This window comes from Saccopteryx bilineata, chromosome 3, assembly GCF_036850765.1.
Source record: "Saccopteryx bilineata isolate mSacBil1 chromosome 3, mSacBil1_pri_phased_curated, whole genome shotgun sequence".
Taxonomy (NCBI): domain Eukaryota; kingdom Metazoa; phylum Chordata; class Mammalia; order Chiroptera; family Emballonuridae; genus Saccopteryx; species Saccopteryx bilineata.
Genome location: NC_089492.1, coordinates 3343179 through 3368358, shown reverse-complemented (window position 1 = coordinate 3368358; position 25180 = coordinate 3343179). Strand labels below are relative to the sequence as shown.

Here is a 25180-nt window from a genome sequence, read left to right as displayed (position 1 = left end):
CAGGGAGCTGCTCGCCGGCTTGCGGGCACTGAGTCGGTCCCGGTGTGGGCTGCGCTGGCGGGCAGTGGCCGAGGCAGAGAACCCAGGGGCAGGTGTCCCAGCGAAGGTCCCGCCTGCCTCGGAGTGCCCTGTCTGGACAGCACAGACACCTTGGGGGCCAGAAGGCCCTTGAAAAAGGACCCTCTCTCCTGCTCCTACAGGGGTGGACTCAGAAAGTGAAATGAGGAAGATCCCACTTTACAGAGCAGGACGCTGAGGCCCAGGAGGGTGACGTGGCATTGCCACTGTCATATGTCTCGTGGGTGGCAGGCCAGGGCTGCCTCAAAGCCAGTGAATGGCTGTGTTTGTTCTTGCACTAGACAAACACTTGCTGGGCACCAGGACGTGTCCACACTGTTCCTGGCCCTTCAGGTATCACCTCAACAAGCCCTCTGGGCAGGCACTGTTCTCTCCGTGGGCAGACGAGAAATCGGGGCTCAGAGAGGTGCAGAGCGCAGCCTGGGGTCACCCAGCACGGCAGAGCTGGAGCACCACGCAAGCTCTAAAGCTCACGTACTGCGCGGTCCGCAGGCCCCACGCTCACGGGACCCCCGGCCAAGGACAGCCCCCTGCCAGCACCTTCCCAGGGCTCACGCTGCAGCAGAAGACACACACACATGCGAGCAAGGAACAGATCTTCCAGACTGGGCGGTCCTCCCAGAGGGCTGAGGCCACATAGCCAGGTGGTCAGGAAAGGCCCTTTGTGGGGAGCAATGTGGCACTGACACTGAGTACAAGAGGCCACGTGAGGTCTGTGGGCAGAGAGGACAGTTGAGGCCCTGAGGTGGGCACAGGCTTGGTGCTAACAGAGAAGATGAGGCTGGTGCGGCTGGAATACACGTCACTGCAGGCTGGGGTGCCAGGACACAAGGCGGACGGGTGGACAGCAGCCACACCCCTGCCCAGGACGCGGCCGCTGTCCCTCGTCAGCCATCTGCTTCCGAATCCTTGCCTCCTGACCCATCCTCTCCTGGCTCCTCTGGGGGGCACGAAACCTCCTGACATCCCTCCTAGCAGCCTCGGCCCTCCGCCAGGCCGGACCACACACTTCCTGCCAGTCATTACCCGCAAGCATCTCCCCGCGGGACGGTCCTCGCCTCCAGGCCTTTGCACATGCTGTTCCTTCTGTCTGAACACCCTTCCTCCATCTTTTCCCCCTGGTGAATTCCAGCAAGCCCCTCTGGGAAGCTTTCTGTGATCCCGAACAGAACAGGGCTCCCCCTCTGTGTCCCCACAAGGTTACTGCCTCCTTCTGCAGGCCCTGAGGGAAGTGCTGGTGGGACCCCTGCGTGCTCAGAGCTCATGAGCCCACTGTCCCACCTCCAGGTCTCTGCTCAGCCCTCCCACATTCCGGAGATCCTCTTCTTTCCTCTCACCCATCCAGCCTCCACTCCCATGCCACCTCTTCCAGGAAGACCGCTCTGATCCCCCTGCCTGTAGGGCCAGCGCACTGGCCCTTCTGTTTCCCCAGCTACTGTCACGGAGGCTCTGGGCTCTGTGTCTGATGGGTGCTGAGTGCCTGTCCCCTGCCTGCCCGCTTCCATAGCCCCTGGCTGGCTGGGGCGGGCACCAAGCCGCCTGCTTGCACTGGGGTGCTCCGGTTAACCGCATTAAACCCGAAAGGCTCCTTCCTCATGTGGGGGTGGAGAACGACCATGTCCCTTGATGGTCCCACACTACTTACTGTTGGCCTGTCCTGGGCGGGGTCCCCAGAGCTCAGCAGTGGTCAGGGAATTAATTAACTGTCTGGTTTCCTTCTGGAAGTATCTCTGGATGTGAACCAGTGGTGAGCAGCCTTGCATGGTCCCCAATCTGTTGGGGTGACTCACCTGTACCAGGTATGCAGTGGGGACATGGCAAATGGGACCCTCAAACACACACACACACACCAGAAGTCCTGGGCCGCCCAGAACACGCAAGTTGCCTGCCCAGACCCTGGCCTGAGGGGCTGACGGGCCGTTACTGAGCGCCGACCGAGTACGGCAGAGCCCTGGCCCTTTGCCTGGTCTCCCTCATCGAACCCTAACAGCGAAGACGCCAGGCCCTGAGCCCGGGAGGCGGCGGAGGCGCACTCAAGCCAGCCCGAGGCCTCCTGCCCGGGAGGAGGGACGAGTGCGTGGTGTGGCCAGGAGGGGGACGAGTCCGACGTGGCCCTGTCCTGGGGGAGCTGTGGATGCATGGTTGCAGGGCCCTGGAAGGAGTGCTCTAGTGTCCAACTCTGCTGCAGGCACCCTGCTGGGACTGCGCCCCAGGGTGGGCTGGAGGGTCCCCCCTGGGCCTACACCCTGCCACCTGCCAGGCTGCGTTCCCCGTGGAGCCGGGGGGCCTGGGCGGCTAGTGACGTGCTCTGGACACGGCAGAGCAGCCGGGCACTGGAAACGCAACCCACGCCCACCCTTCTCGGACAGCAGCTGGGCGTCCTACGGCTCAGCTGTCCTCACGGAATGACCTGGACCCCGCAGGTCGAGGCCTCAGCCCCACCGACAGCCCCCACCATGGATGCCCATCACCAGGTCCGGGCCGCCCGCACTTCTAACCAGCCGGCTCTCCGTTGGGGTGCGTGACCCCTCCTATGGCTAGATAATTGCTATGACAGTGCACAGAACTCAGAAAAATGCTTTACTTACGTTTCCCAGCTGCCCAGGGGATCTGGCAGAGGACACAGGTGACAGCCAGAGGAAGAGGAGCACAGGGTGAGGTCCGGGAGGGTCCCCGCTGCAGGGGCTCTGTCCCCGAGGCGCTGGGCGCGGCACTGCCAGCACGCGATGCACTCACCAGCTGGGACGCGCTCTGGAGCCCGCAGTCGAGGGGCGTTTATGGAACGTTCCCCACGCAGGCTCGGTGGGTCCTTAACTCAGTCCATGGAGGACGGGGAGGGGCTGGGGGTCCCAGCTTCTAACTGTGCTGGGTCTCTCTGTAAGCTGCCCTCCCGTCCTGACTCCCACCCAGAGTCTCCTCATTAGAGCAAACCCACCCTGTTACCCAAGTCCCAGGGGAAGGAGGCGCTCTGTGTCGGTAACTGGGGTTGGGGACAGATACCTACTTCTTACTGTGTCCCACTCAGCCTCCCTGGGTGAGCCACACCCCAGGGTCCCTGGGGCCCCGAGGCCAGTGTCTGTTTGTCCTCCCCGAAGGGTGGGCACCGGCAGGCTGGCATGTAGGCATGGACTCTGGGGTGGAGGACACACAGGCCAGTCTGCTGACCCCTGGGCTGGGGGAGTCCTGCTCCCCCGTTCCCCCCGAGGGCTTCAGAGTCAGGGTCACTGTGGCTGCCACCCGTCATGGCTCCCTCACTGCCCCAGGGGTCCCCCCACTTCCCAGACTGGTGGCTTGTGCTCAGTCCCATTGCAGGGTTTGGTAGGGGACCTCTCACTGAGTGAGACCCTCCCTGGGCCAGCCCCGTGTCCTGCCCTGGACAAAGGAGGGCGGGCTGCTGGGGAAAGGGCCTCACAGCCTTTCTGCAGCTCTGGACAGTCTGCGTGAGGTCCCATGCTGGACGGCACGGCCCTGCTCTGGGCTCTGGGTGGCACGGCCCTGCTCTGGGCTCTGGACGGCACGGCCCTGCTCTGGGCTCTGGATGGCACGGCCCTGCTCTGGGCTCTGGACGGCATGGCCCTGCTTTGGGCCCTGCTCTGGGCTCTGGATGGCACGGCCCTGCTCTGGGCTCTGGATGGTACGGCCCTGCTCTGGGCTCTGGACGGCACGGCCCGGCTCTGGGCTCTGGGCACAGCCCTGCTCTGGGCTCTGGACGGCACGGCCCTGCTCTGGGTTCTGGACGGCACGGCCCTGCTCTGGGCTCTGGACAGCACAGCCCTGCTGGCCATGCCGGACTCCTGCCCCCTCTGCCCTCCCTGCAGGAGCCTCTGGGCAGCAGGCAGCCTAGCCGAGGAGCCTGGCATGGGCCTGCAGAGCCAGAGGGCTGTAAACACTGCCACCAGGGGGAAGAGAAAGCGAGAGGCTGGGCGGCCAGGGCCACCTTGGGAGCTGAGGACCGTGGTGGGGAGCCAGGCCCAAGGAGCACAGGCCCAGGGGCAGGCTGTGGGGTCACAGGGACAGACACAGGCCCGGCCTCGCCGGCCACCAGCCGTGTGCTTCGCGGGCACTCTCGTTTGGAGCCCTGTGTGCTAGAACCCTCACCTAGCTGGGGTGGCCCCTGACCACTGGACAAGCAGTGCAGGGAGGCAGGCAGAGCAGCAGGGAGCAAGGCAGGCCTTTTATTGCAGAGCTTGTCACAGACACACAGACACACACACAGGCCACGCCCTGGAGCCCAGCCTGGGAACAGCCCAGGGTCTGGAACAGGGGCCCCTCTTGGAGTCAACCATGGTGACATCTCTCCTGCCTAGGCCACCCTGGGGACTCTGGGAACAGAGCCAGCCTCAGGGGGTCTCCCTGGCCCACCGGGGCTGTGTCTCTCTTCCTACGGACTGAACAGTGAGCCCAGAGTCACAGGGACAGGCACAGGGACCCCGGATCGGGGCTGGGTGGGCGCCACCCACTGGGCGTGGTCAGCATCTGCCTCAGCAGCGGGCTGCAGCGGAGGGGCCCCGGGGGCAGGGTGGGAAGAGGGAGGCTGCTGGGTCCAGCACTCCACACAACCCAGAAAGGGTGCTGCTGGACACAGGGAGGGAGAGGGTCGTGGGCTGGAGGAGGGGACAGGAGTGACAGCAGAGGCCAGGCTGGCCGCTCTCCGCAGGAGCAGCCCAGGTGAGAGGGTCAGGCCCGCCCCTCCTGGGCGCGCACGTGCACGCTGGGCAGGCAGAACCAGGACGGGGGCAGCTCCTTGCTCGTGCTGTCCTCGTGGAAGCGGATGTGCAGGAAGAAGTCGCCCGTGTAGAGGAACAGGAGGGCCCCGAGGCAGGCCGACTGGCCCGACGGCTGCACCTGCAGGGCCGGAGGGTGGGGGGTCGGTGCCGAGCAGCACGGACCCCAAACCACAGGGGGTTGAGCGCCTGCCCCGACCTGGGGCCACGGGGGAGCGAAGGGCGCCCAGGCCTGGCCTGCCACCGTGCCCCCAGGCCAGCCGCTGCACCCATCTGAGGCTCAGCTTGTTTTGGGGAGGGAGGAGCTAACAGCACTTCTCTCCCTGGGCCATTGGGGTTCCGCTGGTGTGGGGGAGGCTGGGGTGAAGAAACACCACGGTGTGTGGAAACTGAGGGCTGTGCCCTGTGTGGCTGAGAGGTGGGAGACTTCTTCAGTCCCTCTGGGCCCCCCACAGTGATCACCATGCAGGCAGGAGGGGCCAGCTTGGGGCAGGGGGACGGCGAGAGCAGACCGCAGCTGCCCAGCCCCTCTGGTCGCCTCCTCTCCCGAACACCCTCCGGGAAGCTCTCGTCACCCTGACCTCACTGCCAGGACCCGGGATGCAGAGAAGCAAGCTCAGGCCTCAGGGTGGGTGGGGCAGACGGGGTCAGCACAGAGCGTGGGGGACGGTGGGACATGGCCACAAGGCCGCACAGGGGCCCCCGGACCACCACGCACTGCGTCCAGGTAGAAGGTGCTGGAGCCCACGAAGGAGATGGCCCTGTGCAGGTCGTAGTTGTGCGCGCCGTTCTGGTGGTCCTGGAAGGGGACCACGGTGAGGGCGAAGGGCCCCACGCTGCGCGGGCTCCGGTTGGTCAGCCGCACCTCCAGGCGAATGGGGTCGCCCACCCGGCAGGCCGCGGCCTCGCAGTCACAGGGCTGTCCATCCACCAGCACATCTGCAAGGGACACAGGACACAGACTGTCAGGGGCGTGTGGCCTCCCCACTCACCCACCTCTCTGGTCATTAGTTCATCCATTCATTCATCCATTCATTCCTTCATTCATCCATTCATCCATTCCTTCCTTCCTTCATTCATTCATTCATCCATTCATTCCTTCATTCATCCATTCATTCCCTCATCCCTGCAGCCACAGAGGTGCTGGGGCAGATGCGTGGCCCTGTCCTACTCTCCTGACAGGCAGCTTGGGGGGACAGGCGTGGGGCCAGAGTCTAAGAGGGTCTGTGCCGTGATGGAGGGGCAGGGAGGGCCCCAGGAAGGCCTCCAAGACACTCCCACTGGGGAGGGCTGAGCTCTAGCCACGGTTGCCCCACCTGACGAGTGGATGGGCCTCCTGACAGTGACACTGGGGGAGGGTGGGGTGTGTCTGTGGTCACCAAACCTCCCACCAAGTTCTCCAATTCCATTTCCCAGGAAAGCCCTCTGAGATTAAGCCTCCCCCACCCCCACATTTTATTTCTATAAAACCTTAAGTTTCTGCAGCACACTGTAAAGACTTGGGAAAGTTTGCAAAAGTAAAAGTAATATTTTTTAAAAACCTCACCTAACCCCAGCCCCGCCCCCACAGCCGCCCCACAGCCGCCCCCAGCACCATGGCGACCGTCTCCTGTGCTTCCTGGCACTTATGTGTCAGCGTGGCCGTGGTGGCCGAGGTGTGTTCTGAGTCCTGCGACCACGAGGGCCTGAGCATGCCCCACGTGAGAAAGCTTTCCCAGGCGACAGGTCCCACGAAAGGCGCGCACGGTAACTCGCCACCCGACCGTGCTCGCTGTGCAGTGAGGGACTCTCTCGGGCCCCTGCTTCACAGGGAGCTCTGTCCCCACCCCGGGCCTGCGCTCGGAGGACACGGGCTCAGGGACGCAAGCGCTGCTACAAAAGGGAAAATGTGCCCCAGGGTGGCTGATGCCAGGTCGGCAGTCCTCCAGGAGGGCGCAGGGGGCCTGCACCTCGCAGCACCCCCACCTTCCCGTGGGCAGGGCCGCACGCTCCACCCGCCCGCAGGCGCACAGCTCACGGAAGCCGCCCCCACCCCCACCGCGGGCCCCTTGGGCGCTGGGGGACCTGCGGGGGTCACTGGCCGGCCGGCATCCGTGCACTCGACATTCACCGCCACGCCTCCTCCCACTGCGCCCCCACAGCCAGGGTGACGGATCTCGGAAAGGCACAAATCCCGACACTGGACGGTTCACAATCCAGCAAGAGGAAGTGAGGCCACCAAGAGCACAGCCAACCCAGAGGCGACAGAGTCAGAGGGGTGTGTGTGTGTGACAGAGAGAGAGAGAGAGAGAGAGAGAGAGAGAGAGAGAGAGAGAGACGGGGCGCTTCCTGCAGGACCCAGAGGGCAGCCCTTCGTTCAGTGCAGACCTAGGATGTCAGCAGGGTGGGCTTCCTGGAGAGGACACCTCTCTCTTTAGCAGCTATGTTTCTGAGGCTACGCTTTGCCCTCAAAACCCTGTTTTTGGTGCAATCTCCACTTGGGGATGTGCAGGGACACCAGAGCCGTGCCTGGGCAGGCTGGGGTGCGTGGGGGGTCACGGGGCCCCTGCCCAGGGTCTGTCAGCCGTGCACATAAAGCACTTTCCAGGGTGCCTGGCACCCAGGAGGCGTGAGAAAGACCAGCTCTTCTTTCTCCGGCTGCTGTGTCCTCTGAGCACACAAGCTGGGGTCAGAGGGGCCTCAGCTGCAGAGGTGAGTCACCACAGCTCCTGAGTGACAGAGCCAGCGTCACCACTAACCGCTGTAATGGGGCATCACCACTGTGCTGCACGGCCCTATGGGCCACAGTGTGGGAGAGGTGTGAGTGCTGGACCTGGGAACGCCTCTCTAGAGGTCCCCCCCCCAGCCATCATCCCAGTCCCCTGGATGAGCAAACCGCACACCTCAGAGGGGCTTGTACCTTGAGTCCCAGGCCTGGCAGGGCAGTGGCCTCCGCCCCGGGCCTCAGTTTCCTGTCTGAGAGGCCAGGGTGAGGAGAACACCTGACCGCCTCCGTTCCGGTCCCCAGTCAGGCCGGGCCTCAGTCCCATGTACCGAACGGTGAGCCGGACCAGGCCCAGTCTGAACCCCCGAAGCAGGGAGAGGCGAGACAGCAGGTGTCAGGGAGCCTCAGCGGCAGGGCCGCTATGGGAAAGATCCGGTTGTGTGCAGGTGGCTGGCTCGTCACCCTCTGCTCCTTTGTTGTTGCAGAGAAGTGTGTGGGCCGCATGCTAGGGTGGTGAGGACGGGCCTGTGGCTCCTCTGCATGGCCACCCCCAGCCCCTCCCTCCTGCCAGCTCGGCCTGACCCCAGGCTACGGGGCGGGGGAGACAAGGCCTGCATCCCGGGAACCCTCCGCGCCTGGCGCACCAGGACCGCTGGTCATGCTGCCCTGGGGCCGGGCACCCACTGGACTCATCCACCAAGTGACCGCATTTCTGCCCCTCCTCCCCCCGTGACGGGCAGTTCCTGCAGCTCCGGCCTCCTCCAGGACCGGGCACAAGGGCACCGAGCCTCCCTGTCACCCTCAGCCCTCCCCGGGCACTGGGGGCAGAGCGGGCACCGAGCCTCCCTGTCACCCTCAGCCCTCCCCGGGCACTGGGGGCACAAGGGCACCGAGCCTCCCTGTCACCCTCAGCCCTCCCCGGGCACTGGGGGCAGAGAGGGCACCGAGCCTCCCTGTCACCCTCAGCCCTCCCCAGGCACTGGGGGCAGAGCGGGCACCGAGCCTCCCTGTCACCCTCAGCCCTCCCTGGGCACTGGGGGCAGAGTGGAGGTCTGAGCTGGAAAGGATGCCAGGGCCGTTTCTCCCGGGACCCAGGGCGCTGTTTCAGACGTGTTGGGAAACACACGTGACAATGCCGTGATGATGATGGCCATGGCTGTGCTCAGGGGGGTCCTGCAACCCCTCAGCACCAATGCCCTCACACGCCCCTTGCTGGAATCCATTGGCTTCTGTGACTCTGGGCCAGGCCAGCTGTGTCCCACGCTGGGGAGAAGGGCCCCCGCCAGGCGTGGACACCCCACTGAGAGAGAGAGGAAGGAGAAGCCTCCCCTGTGTGCCAGCTACTCGCAGGGCCCACTGGAAAGGGGCTGGACCGGAATCTCTCACAACTCCTATCGGCACGCTGTCTGGGCAGTTTCTGAACTGCCTGCAAGAATGAGAACCACCTCAAGAGACCGCGGGCCCCAGAAGTGAGCTGTCCCAGGAGAATCCAGCAGGCCCAACGGATCCACAAAGGCCCTCAGGAGGATACGCATGGCGAGAGAGATTCAGAAAGGCCACGTGGCCACTGGAGCGGGGGCAAGCTGGAAGGGGTGCTGGCTTTGAAGAGGTGGAGGCTGCAGTGAGAAGGTGGGAACAGGACTCACAGCCTCTGGGAGGAATGTAGCCTCGACACCGTTCAGACTCTGGCCTCCAGGACTGCAGAAGCCCCTGTCAGTTTCCATACCCTTCCATTTTCTCTTGGCCCTCAACATCTTACCTGAAGTTCTCTTTTGTTTACCTATTTTTTTAACTACTAACCACCTGTCTCTCTCCTCCCCAGGACGCTCTGGGAGAACTGACACCTGCTCCTGTCCTCAATGCCCAGGCCAGGCAGACTCTCGTTCTAGTTCATACTTATTGGATGGATGGAAGGAAGGAAGGAAGGAAGGAAGGAAGGAAGGAAGGAAGGAAGGAAGAGTAAATGGATGGATGGATGGATGGATAAGTGGATGGATGGATAAGTGGATGGATGGATGGATGGATGGATGAATAAGTGGATTGATGGATGGATGGATGGATGGATGAGTAAGTAGATGGAAGGATGGTGGAAGGATGGTTGGATGGATGGATGGATGGATGGATGAATAAGTGGATGGATGGATGGAAGGATGGATGAGTAAGTGGGTGGATGGATGGATGGATAGATGAGTAAGTGGATGGATGGATGGATGGATGGATGAGTAAGTGGATGGATGGATGGATGGATAGATGAGTAAGTGGATGGATGGATGGATGGATGGATGGATGGATGGATGGATGGATGGATGGATGGATAGATGAGTAAGTGGATGGATGGATAAGTGGATGGAAGGATGGATGGATGGATGAGTGGGTAAGTGGATAGGTGGGTGGATGGATGGATGGATGGATGGAAGGATGGAAGGATGGATGGATGGATGGATGGATAAGTGGATGGAAGGATGGATGGATGGATGGATGGATGGATGGATGGATGGATGGATGGAAGGATGGAAGAATGGATGAGTAAGTGGATGGATGGGTGGATGGATGGAGAAGTGGGTAAGTGGACATGTAGATGGATGGATGGAAGACTAAGCTTTGGGGCCAAGGTGCCTGGGCTTGAATCCTGGCTATGGCCTGTGCCATGTGGGGCCATCAGTCTGTCTGTAACTTGAGGATACAGAGGATCAGGACCTACCTACCCCTTCCTGGCTCCAGGTCCCTGGCTCACGGAGCAAACTTTTGTGAAGGAGATTTTTTATGAGGGAGGATCTCCTGTAGGAAATCTCCCAGGAGGAGATCAGCCTCTTCCCACACAGCACTAAATCAGTCCGCGGGCCACCTTCTGCCTCCTGCCTCCTGCCTCCGGCCCGATGCTCCTTCACTTCCCATACCAGCCCGAGTCACAGACTTCGTTCTGTCTGGCCCAGAGTTGCTCCTGAAACCCCTGCCATGTGTGTGTTATGGCACGGTGGCAGTCTCTGGCAGAAACACGGGCTATAAATAGAAGTGGAGAGGAGGGAAGGGCCAGCAGGGCCCACTCTGCGGAGGCTGGGGACAAAGGAAGCCTCCAGGGCCAGCCTGCCTTTGGGCCAAGGGCAGTCACTGTGGGGAGGGGACTAGCGGGGGGAAGGGGCTCGGAGCTGGGTAGCAGCCAGGCCGCCCAGGCCGGGCCAGGCCAGGGGGCTAGAGAAGCTCTTTCCACCCGACAGGCTCCGGGAGGGTATGTCCAGGCTGTTTCCACTGTGCTCTCTGCATAGAAGCAGACGCTGGCCCTTCTCTGGGGCAGTACTGGTGTCTGCCGACATGCCCATGCACGTTTCACTGATCTACAGGAGCCCAGCAGAAGGTGGAGAGCGCACAGGCAGGGCTGGTCCTGACTCAGCCCCCAGCCCAGGCCCCCTCGCCCCAGTGGGCTCAGGCGCAACCTCGAGTCCCACTGTCGTTATTCTGTGGGTGACAAGAATGCCAGGTTTCTTCAGCACCTGCTAGGTCCTAGCTGCCATTCTTGGGGCTTGGCCATGCCCCGTTTCCCAGGTGAACAAATCTAGGTGCGGAGAAGGCATGGAGTGGGGAGAGCGGGACCTCCCGGGAGAGTGTGCACAGCCAGTCTCCCTCCGTGCTAGAAGGAAACTCAAGTGCCAGCATGCCCAAGGTCATGTGCAAATCGCTTTTCTGTGACAAAGAGGAGTGACCCGTGGGTTTCTCGCTCAGTTGACTTGACAATCTGTCACTTGTCCCTTAGCCTGCGGTGCCCAAGGCCAGGCAGGGAAGGTATGTTTCTCCCCAGAGCCCAAACTCCCCACCACGCTCTACTGCTCCCCCTCCCCGGCCTTTGGTGACTAAGAGACAGGACGGCTAGGCAGACGGCAGGTGCACACACCTAACTTTGGATGAAACATTTTACAGCCTAGAGAACCACGCAGGACAAGCATTTGACGTGAAGACCTGCAGACGGCCAATGTGAGCCCCACCAGACGGCTTCAGCCAAAGCACATGGAAATTTTAACTCTCTCAAGGCGCACACGATTTTCTGGACCGCATAAATCTTGAGTGCGCCTCCGCTGGAGAGTCAAGTTTGATCCCGGCACGGCCTGGCTCGGGAATTAATCAAGGAGCGCTGTCACTCCTTAGACGAAGCCAAAGACGTTTGAGTGTGTGTGTGTGTGTGGGGGGGTAGCCGGTACTCAGCTGTGAGAGGAGAGCTGAGGCTGGGGGCCCCGCCCTCAGCCTGGCGTCACCCGCGTCCTCGAGCATGGCTGGCCTGCTGGCCTTTGGGAGGCGGCACAGGCAGAGCTGGGACGGAACTCCATCATTGCCAATCGCCCAGTAAAACGTGGTGAGCTTCCTCTAATGCCCAGAGAGCGAGCTGCTGGGGACTCGACCAACCCGGCAACTTTTCCCGAATCTCACCAACGAGTCAAGTAACCGGCCGTCTCTCTTCGGCTGCCGGGAAGCTCAGAGCCGGGAGGACAGCACACTCGAGTCCTTGGCAGCCGTCTTTTAGGCCCCAACATTCACACGCACGCAGGTGTGCACACAAGCAGCCTCTCCTGCACACCCATTCCCACAGTCCTGACCAACTGTGCCCACTGCGGTTCCCTGAGTCCAGGCATTCTGCATCTATGTGGCTACTTTGCTGCCTGTAGGAAAGAGGTTGGAGACATGGCAGTGCTCGGGAGGCAGGGACGGCGGTGTTCTGAGCAGAGGTCCGTAAGGCAACAAGGCGGTGCACAGGCTGGGGGAGGGGGCTCCTCCCCGTCACCCTTGCCCCCCACCCCTCTGGGTCCTCCAGCAGTGCTGGGAAGGTGGGCTGGCTCAGACAGAGTCTGCTGGAGATGGGGAAGGACGGGGCAGGGGGAAGGGCCGGCTCCGTCCTCCCAGAACCAGAGCTGCCTGCAGAGACCTCTGCTTCCCGGGCCCCCGGGGTCCCTGGGCACAGAACACAGGCTCTTTCTGCCCCTCGGCCACAATCGGGGCATGCGCCGTGCCAGGTCAGAGCTCTGGCTCCACCACATGCCTGTGCCTGCCACCGTTAGGGAGGTAGCTAATCGTTCATAAACTAGAACGCCTCTTCCTCCACACCCAGGGGGGGAGCCTGTCCAAGCCCCACACGTGTCATCACCCTCGAGTCGGGAACAGCTCCTCAGGAGCTGTTTGGCTCTCTTGGGTAAATAATTTAGTTTTACAACTTTTCATTAAAGATTAAAGGGAATTAAATTAAAATTAAGGCCAGTTGGAGAGGAGGCGGTGCAGCCCGGAGTTCTCTTACAGAGAGGCACCCTGGCTGCCCCAGCGTGCTCACCCCGAGCTGGCCCCGGCACAGGGCAGCCAGCGACGAGGGCCTGTGGAGGGGACCTCAGGTGCAGGGTGCTCACAGTGGTGATGGCGGCCCCAGCAGCCAGGGCTCCGGGCTGCGTCCTGGCATGGCCCGTGGCTGCCGGTGGAGTACGGTGAACCACGGCCTTCAACCACGGGAAGAAACACAAGTCGCCAACACCACACACCCTGCCCTTGGCTGTACTCCACGTCAACCTGGGTGTTCCTGGGCCACACAGGTGCCCCCTGGAGGGCCAGCTCAGCCCCTTCAGAGCCAGGCTCAGCCTCCTTGTCTGAAAGAGCAGCGTCCAGCGGGAAGGCTGGTGCATGGAGGGAAGGAGAGGGGTCTGGGACAGGACTGGGGTCCGAGCCCGGACAGTGGAAACGCCCACAAACATGGGGGCCCCTCCAGGGGTCACAGTGCCTCGGGGCGCAGCTGGCAAGGCTGTTCTGCTTCGAGACTAAGTCGAGGCAGAGCCCGCGCTGAACTGGCTCCGCAGGCAGCAGGCGCTCTCACCCTCACTGCGGGCTCTGGGCCGCCGGCGGCTCCTGCGGCCATCTGCACCCCTTGTGCTCTCGACGCTGGGCTCCTGCTGTCTTCTCCCTGGCACCCCCACCCCTCAGCTCTGCAGCTCTGCGTCTACAGCCCCGCCCACAAGTCCACTCCACCAGGGGCCCCCGGTCTCTCCGGGAACACCTGAACCTGAGAAGGCAGAGGCTGGATAGTGTTTTCCAAACCATTCCTTTCTCTCTTGGGCATACCACCAGGTTGCAGCCTCTGGTCAGTAAGGTGTGACATGAACTGAGTCTGGGCTGGTAGAAAGTGGGGAGGGGGGCCCTGGCCGGTTGGCTCAGCAATAGAGCGTCGACCCAGCGTGTGGAAGTCCTGGGTTCGATTCCCGGCCAGGGCACACAGGAGAAGCACCCATCTGCTTCTCCACCCCTCCCCCTCTCCTTTCTCTCTATCTCTCTCTTCACCTCCTGCAGCCAAGGCTCCATTGGAGTAAAGCTGGCCTGGGTGCTGAGGATGGCTCCATGGCCTCCGCCTCAGGCAATAAAATGGCTCCAGTTGCAACGGAGCTACACCCTAGATGGGCAGAGCATCGCCCTAGTGGGCATGCCGGGTGGATCCCAGTCGGGTGCATGTGGGAGTCTGCCTGTCTGCCGCCCCCCACTTCTCACTTGGCTGGGGAGTGAAAGTGCAGGGAGTTGTTAAGATACCTCCAAAGGTGACCCACAAGTATATCCCTCCTACAATCCCCTATCTCCCCATTGACTGGACTAAATTAGGAACTGAGAAGAAGGAGGAGCCATGGGGTGGGGTGGGGCCATGATGGGTAGGGCCACGAGGTGGGCGGGACTATAGTGGGTGGGGCCATGAGGTGGGCGGGGTATCCCTGCCATTTGGAGGCTTTTCCTTACAGCATTTAGCTGAGACTTGTACCAGCCTCCAGCGCTCATCTAACCAAACGCTCACCTATGAACCCAGCATGGCGCTGACGAGCCCAGGGCCACACTGTGAATCAGAGTCAGCATGGGCACGGGAATCCGGGCCTCCTCTCCTGCTCAATGGGAACAGATCTTCTTTCTGCTTAGGGAGCACCTGGCTTGCCGGAGACAATGCCTCCATTGAGTCCTCTGCCTCCAACCTTCTCCTTTCGGACAAGCACTTCAGACAACGGAAGATAAACCAGGAAAAACGCGGGAGGGAAAAGGGAAAATATGCCCGCTGGCTGGTAGCATTATGCAGAGACACCCTTCTGAGAACAGCGGAGAATTTAAAATGACTCGTCTGTCCTCGAGCAATGTCTCTACCTTTTCCATTTCTCATTTTTCATCTTCTTTCAAGCCCTTCCAAATAAAGCGAAGATCCCTGCCTTGGTCTCTTGAGGTCGGCACTCTGCAGTTCCCTGAAGTGGGGGTGGGCTCTGCCTCTATCAACAGAGGCCTGAGGGCCAGGACTTGGGCACACCCCTCCCTCAGCTTCCCGGTGCCCAGCAGGGCAGGTGTACGAGGGCCTCTGCCAAGATTTGCAGACCTTCCACTGGCTGGTGAGGGGCCTGGCACAGAAGCCAGGTCTCTGGACAGCTGGGTCTGTCAGTGGGGGGGACAGCCCAGGGGAAGAAGGTTTGCAGGAAGAAGACAACATGATGCAGATGTAGAAACGACGCCTTAGTTGTTCCTCCAGTGTATTCTAGACCAAGTTGAAGGCTGTTTGCCTCTCCTCCTCTGGGCTCTCTCTCTCCACCAGTAACCCGTGACACTCCTCCTGCCATATGTCACCCTCTATAGCCAAACACAATGGATAGACCTCATGCCATTCCCCTTGCCAACTCCCGCAGGCCTTCGCAAGACTCAGCTTGAGCAGCACCTCCTCCAGGAAGGCTTCCTGAGCCACACCCAGCCTTGCACAAGCCCCTGTTGTAGGATGTACTGCTCCACACCAGAATATCCTGTTGACAGCCCATCTCCCCTACAGAGGCGCACTTACTGTGGGCAGGAGTTCAGGGTTCACTCACTGAGCTGACCGTGAGCCTCAGGTAAATCCCTTCACCTCTGCTTCCCCATCTGTTACATGACAGGAACAGGTTGGATGATCAGGCTGGAGCCGGGCTCAGCCCACCAAGCCTACATTCAGATCCTTCTTTCCGCTGAGCCCAGGCGTCCTGTTGGCTCATGTAGCATGCTGGACACTACACCAGAAGGCCCTGCGCTGGCCCCCTCCACACAGCCCAGGGCCTGACACCTGCCTGGTTCTCAGTCCACGTTTATTGGATGAAACAGATTCTAAGAGGTAACAGTCGAAGCTTCCTGTCAAAACAGAATGTCCCAGTCCAAACGAAGATCATCAGGAAGGCCGCGGGCCACAGAGGAACTCTCAGAGCCACCCGTGTGCCCGAGCCAGAGGAGCCAGCCGCTGGGCAGAGCGGGGGCGAGCATGCTGTCCTGAGAGGGACTGTAACAGGCTCGGGGCCACACGGTAGGCCCCCCTGGAGTCATTCAGAGCACTGCCCTGGTAAGACTCTGTCACTGGCCTTTTGGAAGCGGCTGGGGGCTCCTGAGGCTGTAGTGAAGGCAGAGCAGCCTCTCCCATCCCCTCTGCCCTGGGCCAAGGCAGGGAATGAGGCAGCTCCCGCTGTGAGGTGACCAGCGGCCAGAGCAAAACAGAGTCCGTCTTGGTGGGGATCTAGAGACCAGGGATGCTCAGGGACCATGCCCACCGTGCCTGGCACTGACCCCACCCTTGGCTGGCACTGACCCCGCCCTTGGCTCTTGGATAAACCTGGCCCTTCCAGAGTCAAGGTCACCCATCAGTGTCACTCCAGGGCTCAAGGTCATGCCTCTTCCTCATTCCTCTGACTCTGCACGCTGCCCACCTGCTTTCAACACCAGCATCCCCTCCCCCACACACACTTTGCTTACTGAAGTTGCTGACCTTGGCTCTGTGTTAGGGTGACCTCCACAGCTCTTTCTAAACTGCCTAGCTGTCTAGGCTCCTGTGCCCCAACCCAGGAACAAGTATCTGGACACTTTGTCTCTGCCTTCACATAATGAACTAGATTATAGGTCACCCATTCACTCATCCATCTATCTATCCATCCATTCATCCACCAATCACTGACCCACCCTCCATCCATCCGTCCATCCATCCATCCACCCACCCACCCTCCATCCATCCATCTATCCATCCATCCACCCACCCTCCATCCATCCGTCCATCCATCCATTCACCCACCCTCCATCCATCCATCCATCCATCCACCCACCATCCATCCATCCATCCATCTATCCATCCACCCACCATCCATCCATCCATCCATCCACCCACCCACCATCCATCCATCCATCCATCCACCCACCCACCATCCATCCATCCACCCTCCATCCATCCATCCATCCACCCACCCTCCATCCATCCATCCATCCATCTACCCACCCACCATCCATCCATCCATCCATCCATCCATCCATCCATCCATCCATAGCAGGGACTCAGTTCAGAACAACAGAGCCTGGCCGAATGTCTCCCCTGCAAGTCCAGCCCGGCGGTGCACCGGAGCGCACAGGCTGGGGTACACTGCAGAGGCGGCTGCAGTAAGCGGGGGATGTGCAGAGGTGCGGCGCTCTGGCAGGAGGGCTGGGCACTGCGCACACTGGTCTTCTAGAAGCACAGAGGGGGTGACTTTCAGCTCACTCCTGAAGGAATACATCTGGGGTCCCTGAATGGCCGAGATGATGGGCACAGACAGGCGGATGTCCCTCCCCCACCACCCTTCCGGTCTGGCTGATGAGCCTGTTCCTATCTGGCAAGCAGCAGAGCACACCTCGCTGGGCCAGCAACAACACAACACTTCCAGGAGGAAAAGCGGAATGTTTCAGAGCAACTTGGAAATGACTCCTGCTGTGCTGTCTGCTTCATTAGCAGGACAGACGTTCGGCCCCTGAGCGGCATCCTGGGCGGGAACAAGGCTCCGACACAGGGAGGGCAGCGGGGGTGGCCTCTGTGGTGGAGGAGACACAGGCCAGCCAGGCCCACCCGCACCCCCGTGGGGCCCAGGGCAAGACCACCTAGCCCATGTCCGAACGCTCAGGAACTAGAATCCATGCTAACGGAACATGACCTGCAATGTGTTCAGCCCCCGGACCTGACAAACACATCTTCATCACAACCAGAAAGGCCACGTTCACACTGAAACTGTGGACTCCTCAGAGCAGAGCTCCGGGCTGGAATGTGGTGATGAATGTCGTGGGGAGCACCAATCCCGGCAGGCTCCGCCCCCCCAGTTGGTTGCCAGGAGACTCTGCTCCCTCCCATGTGGTCAACCCCCTCCGGGGCTGGGGATCCCATTCCGACTCCAGACCCCCGGAGCCCATGCTTTCGAGCACCTGGAGCAGGTGACAGATGTGTGAGCAGAGTCCTCTCAAAGCAGGAAACCTGCCCTGCCCCTGCTCTCCAGGCTGGGTCACCCCTTGGCCCCCCAGGGATGGCCGGACAGTCCCCCAAGCCCTGACTGCCCAGCTTTGGCCTCGCTCCCCCCGGGCACCGCGTGCTCTAAAGCCTGGTGCCATCACCCCTCTGGCTTCCTGCTCTCCACGTGGGCCCCCAGGGCACACCTCCCTTCTCTGCTCACCCTCCGGTTCTGGGAGTTCAAATCAAGACCCCTGAAGGAGAGACGGGCTTTCTAAAGTGGGAGCAGATGAAGCCATGTCCACCTACAAGGCCTGGATGCTCCCTCCAGGCCCCGCCCTGAGGGAGGGGCCCAGCCACAGGCACAAGACCGGGGTGGGGGGTCTGGGCGGCTGAGGAAACCCAGCAGGCCCCCCCAGGAGGGTCTGCCAGAGGGGAGGGCCGAGCCTGAGGACAGAGAGAACGTTTGTGATGTGCATATTCTGAGCTGCATGCAAATCAGGGTGCTGGAAAACAGTTTGTTCCCTTAAATAATTCAATCAGCTCCACCACCATCCTCTTCTGAGCAGCAAGTGTTTGCTTAGCAAGCAGGTGGCAGGCAGGCCAGGGCACCTGCGGCCAGAAGCCCCGGGCTGCCCTCTGCTGTGGGACGTGGCCTCTCCTCACCAGGAAAGTGGGGGGCAGAACCCCAGCCCTGAGGCTTCCGGGGTCACGGAGATGGAGCCCTGCGGACCCAGCAGGCCTGAGCTGGAGGGAGGGCCCAGCCGCAGCTGGCGGGGGTGGGGGGTGGGGGTGGGGGGCAGCTTCTCCCAGCCCTGAGCCCGCTGCAGGCCACCCCGGCACAAGGCTCCCCGAAAGCAAGGGTGGCTCTCAGTCACGAGGCTTGCAAGACTGTCATTCACTCTTTAATTGAATAGGAAAGAAAACATTTACGGGGCCTCAATTTAACATGCAGTAGGGGCTGGAGACAGCAACCGGCTCATCTCAAGCAACTCATTTTTGTCTTAATAACCTATCAGCCAGGCTAGAGAGAAAGAAAACACAACCCCAGGCGCAGAGGGTTAAGCAGCTTGAGTGACGCCAGCCGGCGGTGCTGAGACTAACGCGGGGCCCAGCCAGAAGGCCACGGTCCCGGTCACTCGCCAGGACCACACGAAGGCCTGTCTCCAGGAAGAATGGAGGGAGAGTCCACGTATTTATCTGGGAAACACTTCTGTAATGAAATGCCTTTCCTGAGTCACAGGGAGCTCTGAACACCTGATGGAAGCTCGGACTTGCCTTTCCCACTGAAAGGTCATGAGGTCCATCCATCCGTCCACCCTCCCACCCGCCATCCACCCAGCACATACTCTCAGTGAGCCCCCACCATGTCCCGGCGCTGTCCCGGGTGCCAGGACCAGGGCATGTCCCCGACGTCCTGGTAGGAGAGGAGGTCGGCAAACCAGGGAGCCCTGGTGGGAGGAGAGAGGCGAGGGTCAGCTCACGCGGAGCGCAGAGGACGAGACAGGAAGCGACCACGAAGGCATGCTGGGGCTCACGGGCCTAAGGGCCCGCCCCCACCGCACCGCGCTGTGGCCAGGAGAAACTCGCAGGTCCGAGGGCCCTGGGGAAGGACGAGGCGTAGGGGGCCCGGAGGCCCAAAGCAAGACCGACAGGACAGCGCGTGAGACCGGGAAGTTCTCGGAACACAACGCGCACACCAACGCTGCGAACTCCCCGAGACCCCTCTTGCCCACAGCTGAACCTGCCCGCCTGCAGGTCACACGCGTCCCTGCGCGGCTCCACCAGGGACCTGGGTGGGGCCAGAGTGGGGCAGTGGCCTAGCCAGGCTTCCCCAGCGTCCACTCTGGAGCTGGGACCCCAGCTGCAGCCCCTTTTACGGACATAAGTCTGGCAAGGAGGGCTTTCTCCCCAAGGGTGACAGTCACAGAAATAAATAATCAACAAGCCTTTCTCACAGACACAGCATCCAACACAAAGCAGTTCAGCAGTGGGATGTTTGCCTGTGTTTCTTCTTCACTAGGCTGCGGGGAGCCTGTCAAATCCCACGGGCCCCAGACAACGGGAAACAGAGATGCAAGGAGTTTCTCAGAGACCAGGCTTCTCCCGCCTGCTGTTACAGGATGCGTGCCCCTGGGCAAGTCACCCGCTCAGGCTCCCTCCGCCCTGACCTGTGCGCCAGAAGTCCTCGGGTCCCCTGCGGCGGCCCAGCAGGCCCCTGCCCCTGCCACCCCAAGAGTCCCTATCCCCAGAGTGAGCGTGAGGGCTGCTCTCCACAGGGTCACAGCCGAGTCTCCACACACAAACTGTGGCTCCGGCCAGATCCTTCCTCCACCAAACCCACAGGGACTTCAGGACCAGGGTCTCGGGGGTCGGACCAACACTCACGTCTGGGCTCTGAGGCTGACTGTGAGTGGGGCCTAGGAGAGGGCGCACCACTTTGGGGCACTGTCTCATCTGTGACGGGCCTGTCTGGTACCATGGGCAGATGCAAATGGGGACAGAAAGCCAGGGGCCCCCAGAGAGGGAGTCAGATGTCTCCTGTCGACCCCAACGGAGCAGCTGCTGGGCAGGCAGAGGTGCCCTGTGCCCACCAGGGCCGCCCCAGTCCTGGCAGGGGCAGCGTGGGAAGGCCTCAGAGGCCGGGTGAGATGGGCCCTGGTGGACACTCAGGCTGGGGAGGGCCGGGGAGGGAGAGGAGGGTGCAGGTGGAGGGGACGTGGGGGCCCAGGGCAGAGGTGAGAAGGCAGGTACGAGCCGGCCGGGCTCAGATCCCCACGGAGACCAGGGGAACAGCAGACAGGATGGCCGTGTGGTCCGGAAGAAACACAAGCAGCAGTCAACACCGTACAGCAAATAGCCTCGCCCCGCCTCGCCATCCAAGACCAAAACCAGGACGCCAGTGCGCCTTTCTTTGTTGACATGGTGGGCGGACCGATCTTCCGGGGAAATAAAAGCAACTGCTAGTGAGGGTCAAGGGAAACGGACATCGTCACACACAGCGGACCAGCGTCTAAGAGCTCTGACACTCACGAAGGGAAGTCTCGAAATAACTAGCAAACAGCCTGGAAAAAAACAGACGCGCTTGCACTCGGCGATTTCACCCGGAGACGTCGTCAGGGCGGGCGGACAGAGGGTCAGTCCCGCGGAGCTGGCCGCCACCTGCAGTCTCGCAACAGGGCGGGCGGTCCACACCTGAGCGACGTCAGGATAAAGGGACGCCACGCCGCCATGGAAGTCACACCTCAGATGCACGCACACCTGGCACGGAAGACCGACTGCGTGCGCACAGGAAGAAGAGGCGTCGTTATCCCCGTATCTTCAGGGAGGTCTCGTGTCTTACGAAACATGCACGGCGGACCCTCGAGTGGCGCGGGCTGGAAGTGCGCAGAACACGCGGGCACAGAGCTCTTGTCATCTCGCAAACACATGACGTGCACTTACGGCGTTGGTAAGTACAGTACCGTACCGCAACTGTGCCTTCTCTTCCCTATGATTTTCTTAACAGTGCTTTCTTTTCTCTTGCTGTCTGCAGTGTGAGAAGACAGTATTTCATACAGGTAACAAAGAAACTGCGTTAATGGACTGTTTGTTATTGGTAAGGCTCCCGGTCAATAGTAGGCTATTAGCAGCTAAATTGTGCGGGCGTTGGAAGTCGTATTTATATTTTTATAGATACGGACTTTCGACTGCGTGGAGCTTGGCGCCCGTACGCCCTGTTGTTCGAGGACCAGCCAGCTGCACGCAGAAAACAGCAGAGACGGCTACAAACCTATTTGTTAACAGTTATCATCTCTGGGTGAGACGGGATGAGTGCTAATATCTACATTCTGGGTATGTGTCTATAACTGTTACTTTTTTAAATGAGTGTGAAGGTTTAAAAACTTGTCGAAAAGGTTTATTGGAACAGAGCCCACAGCCCACCTGTATTCTTTTCTTTGTAACGTTTGGATTAAAAGTACACCGACGGCGTCAAGCTGAACGCCATGGGCTCGCCCGTCTCCCGAACTCACACGGTGGAGCGCTGACACCCAGACCGCATGCCGGAACTGCACGAGACTGAAGACAGCACCTTCCCAGAGGTGACAGAGCCAGAATGGGTGCTAGGAAGCACCCCGGTCCAGCAGGACGGGGAGGACGTACAGCAGGCGGCTGACGCCAGGGGTCCGAGTGGACCCGGGAGCTCTGAGCACCCCTCGCTGGAACCGGGGAGCCCGCGGGCCCCGCCCGGAGCAGCAGCCTCGCAGACAGGTTTAGTGCAGGCAGAGGCAGGTGAGCTCTCCCCACCTGCCGGCTCTTCTGAGCGGCTGCCATGTTCGCTTTTAAATAAAATAATGTCCGAGGGGAGAAAGCAGACCGCTGAGCCCAGGCCGCTAGGTTGGCACGGTGGAGCTGCAGGGACCTCACTGACCATGCACACCACCTTGGGGGACGGTGACCGGCTCGAGGCAGACCCTGTGTAAGTGGCAGGTGAGGAGGACACCTGACTCCCAATTCAGATCCCAGGGTCTGGCTTGAGGTCAAGACGCTGGTGACGATGTCAGTGGAAAGACTGCGTATCCATGCCTCCAGCCCACGTGGGTGCAGGGGACCAACCTCAGGGCCAGCTGGGCTGGGCTGGGCTGGGCGGGCCTCGGCCCCACCCCTGCCCTCACCCCCGCCCTCACCCTCACCCTCACCCTCACCCGCACCCTCACCCTCACCCTCACCCTCACTCTGCCCCTGCAGCCTGGGTCCATTTAAGACAGGTGTGGCCTGGAACCCCGTGCCCGCAGCCCCCGAGCCTGCAGGGAGCTGGGGCCAGGAGAGGTCTGCCCTGGCCGGGGTCCTCACGGCTGCCCAGGTTGGCCGGGCAGGAAGATGACTCAGCCAACGGTCACAGCCCCTTCGGAGCAAATGTAATGACGCTGCAGCCCGGCTCAGGGGGATGGCAGGGGCACTGGCTCCCTAAACGTTGCTAATGGCTATTGATGTGTCCTGCCAATCTCCGCGGCCTATACACAGGCTTATAAAGCCGCCTGGGAACCAAACAGAAAGGGCTCGTTAATCAAGCCACACGGCCCACGCGTGTGCGCACATGTGTGAGCAGGAGCGCAGGTGAGCCAGGGATGGGCAGGTGGGGAGGGAGAGACGCTGATGGAGCGTCCCCAGGGCAGCTGGCCCTGAGGTGTGTCCCCTCACCCCCCTCACAGGCCCAGCAAGGCAAAGGGTGCTCCTCCCCCCAGCTCTGTGGAGGAGGACATGGAGGCTGGCAGTAACTGAGCAGGAGGCACAGCCCCTCTCTGGGAGGTGAGACTCAGCCCAGCCACTCCTGGTTCTCGCAGAAGGCCAGGGCCCACAGTGGCCTTGGTGTCATTCTCGGTGGGATCGAGCACCACCCAGGTGGGGGCTCAGGAACTCCGAGCCTGCCGGAAGCGTCAAAGCCTCCCCGAAGGAGAAGGCGGACATTGGAAGAGGAGACGAGGCAGCCTGGGCTGAGTCTCATGAGGGGTCCACTTGACAGACCCCATGCCCCGTCACTACAGCCGACCCCATGCGACCCCATCTCGGTCCGTGAGCTCCCCACTGTCCAAGCTCAGGGCTCCCCGTCAGCCTGCACCGTGACCATCCTCCCCACGCTGCTCATGAAGAGTCCCCAGGGCCACCGCTGAGCCCCAGGGTGTCAGCAGAGCACCTTCATGGAGGAGGTGGGCCGGGGCCGGTGACCCCGTGTCCTCCAGGCTCAGGTCGCTTCCTGGTGCAGCACCCTCAGGGGCGGGGCGCAGAGGGCTGGCTCTGCCCAGGCCGCCCCCCGTGGCTCCGGGCGAGGCTCCGTGCCCGCTGCACCTGGGTCTCTGCCTCTGCCTCTCTGCAGGCCGGCGGCTTGAACGGGTTTCAACTGAAATCCAGAGTCAGTGCGAGATAGTCCTCAGTGCTGCCTGGGGCCATCAGAATGAAAGGAGATGATCTCGGTCTCCCAGGGCCGCAGGGACACTGGAGGGGCCTGTGCTGAGGGCCGCTCATGCTGGGTCGCAGAGGGGAGCTCACAGGAACCAGGGCCCGGGCCGGCCGCCCGACGCACACCGAGGCCAGGATGACGGAGGGACCCGGGGACGGACTCAAGGTCGACGGGCGGCGGCTGCTTCTCGCACACCATTCCCTCCCATGGTTGCCGCGTTCCGCGCATGCTCGGTCACTGCTGTGCCTCCCGGCCCGTCACCGTCGTCACAATCGCTCTGCTAACGTGAACGGCCACCCCTGTGGGCCCCTGGGCACGGCAGCCGCTGTGCCTGACACCACTGGTCGATGACTTCACGCGGCCCATCTACCTGCGACCTCGACCCAGCCCCACCTTCGTGCCAGGCACTCTTCTAGAAAGAGCACAGATGTTTCTAGAAAGAAATCACAGAGAGGTAAGGCCAGGGCCTGCTTTCCTGAGGCTCACAGTCTGGGCTGGGACGCAGGAAACACTCCGTGCAGGTCCCACGTCGCCGGGGGCGACTCTGAGCAGGAAGAGCAATGTGGGCAGTGCTGGCCCGGCTGCTCGGGGGAGGCTGGCGGCTGGCAGACGTGAGCGAGCAAGAGAACCTTCCGGCAGGGCGGGCAGGCCGGGGGGGGGGGGGGGCTGGCCTGAGCGGGACGCGGGAGCAGAGAGGCCTCTGAGGCCAGGGGCGGAGGGGATGGAGACCGGGTGTGCTCTGACTGGGAAACAAAGTCACCAGGCTTTACGCAGAAGTGACAGACAGCCTGATCTGTGGGTTCAGGGGTCACTCAGGCTGCCAGCGGGGAGACTGTGGGCGGCGATGCAGAGTGAGGCGGACGGAAGGCCTGGCAGTGGCCCAGCGGGGACGTGAAGATGGAGGCCGGGCCCGGGAGCCATGGCACTGGGGCTGGTCTGCTCCGGGCTGTGGCCAGGCGGGCACGTGACCCCTTGCCCGCACGCAGCCTCGGCCTGACGTGTCACCGCCCAGCGAGGCCGCCTCCCCGTGGGACCACCAGCCAGGGCGAGCACTCCTGGCCTCCTCGTCTCAGGACAGGCTCTGCGTTCCCTGGTCTGGGTCCCCCGGGCCAGAAGCAGGCAGGGCGACGCACTCCACAGCGCTTACAGGAAGGCGGCGTCTTCCTGCCAGCCCGTGAGCAGCTCATCGCGACATTACTGAGATGATCGTGTCCCTGCTGGGACATGAAGGCTCCGTAAAGAGGAGACGAGAGAAGAAAGAGAGCTGGGAACTGACTACAGCTGCCTAGGCCGGCCCCAGCCCCACGGGGCGCACACGTGTGGAAGTCGGGGGGAGGGACAGCCGAGAACACGTGTGGTCAGTGACAATGTCTGCCAGTCCGGACAGGTAAGCCCGTGCCATCGTGCGACCTGAGGGTGATGCTTGATCTTGAAGCAGGTCCGAGGCTGTGATCCAAGGGCCAACAGAGGCTCTGGTCCCCAAAACACCCCAGGGCCAGCATGGG

The 25180-nt window shown here is 61.8% G+C and overlaps 1 protein-coding gene across 4 annotated transcripts in view; it reads right to left on the bottom strand.

Moving 5' to 3' along the window:
- Positions 1–4036: 4036 nt before the first annotated feature.
- The window catches only part of TRAPPC9 (trafficking protein particle complex subunit 9), a 355177-nt gene continuing 334033 nt past the window's right edge, over positions 4037–25180 (bottom strand). The window contains exons 23-24 of one of the 4 annotated variants that reach the window (XM_066265608.1): positions 5521–5741; positions 4037–4923 (exon numbers count right to left, since the gene is read on the bottom strand). In XM_066265608.1, the coding sequence (XP_066121705.1) occupies positions 4756–4923; positions 5521–5741 (389 nt within the window). In that variant the 3' untranslated portion in view covers positions 4037–4755. The remainder of the gene's footprint in view (positions 4924–5520; positions 5742–25180) is intronic. The other 3 variants (XM_066265607.1, XM_066265609.1, XM_066265610.1) reach the window with 3 other exon arrangements.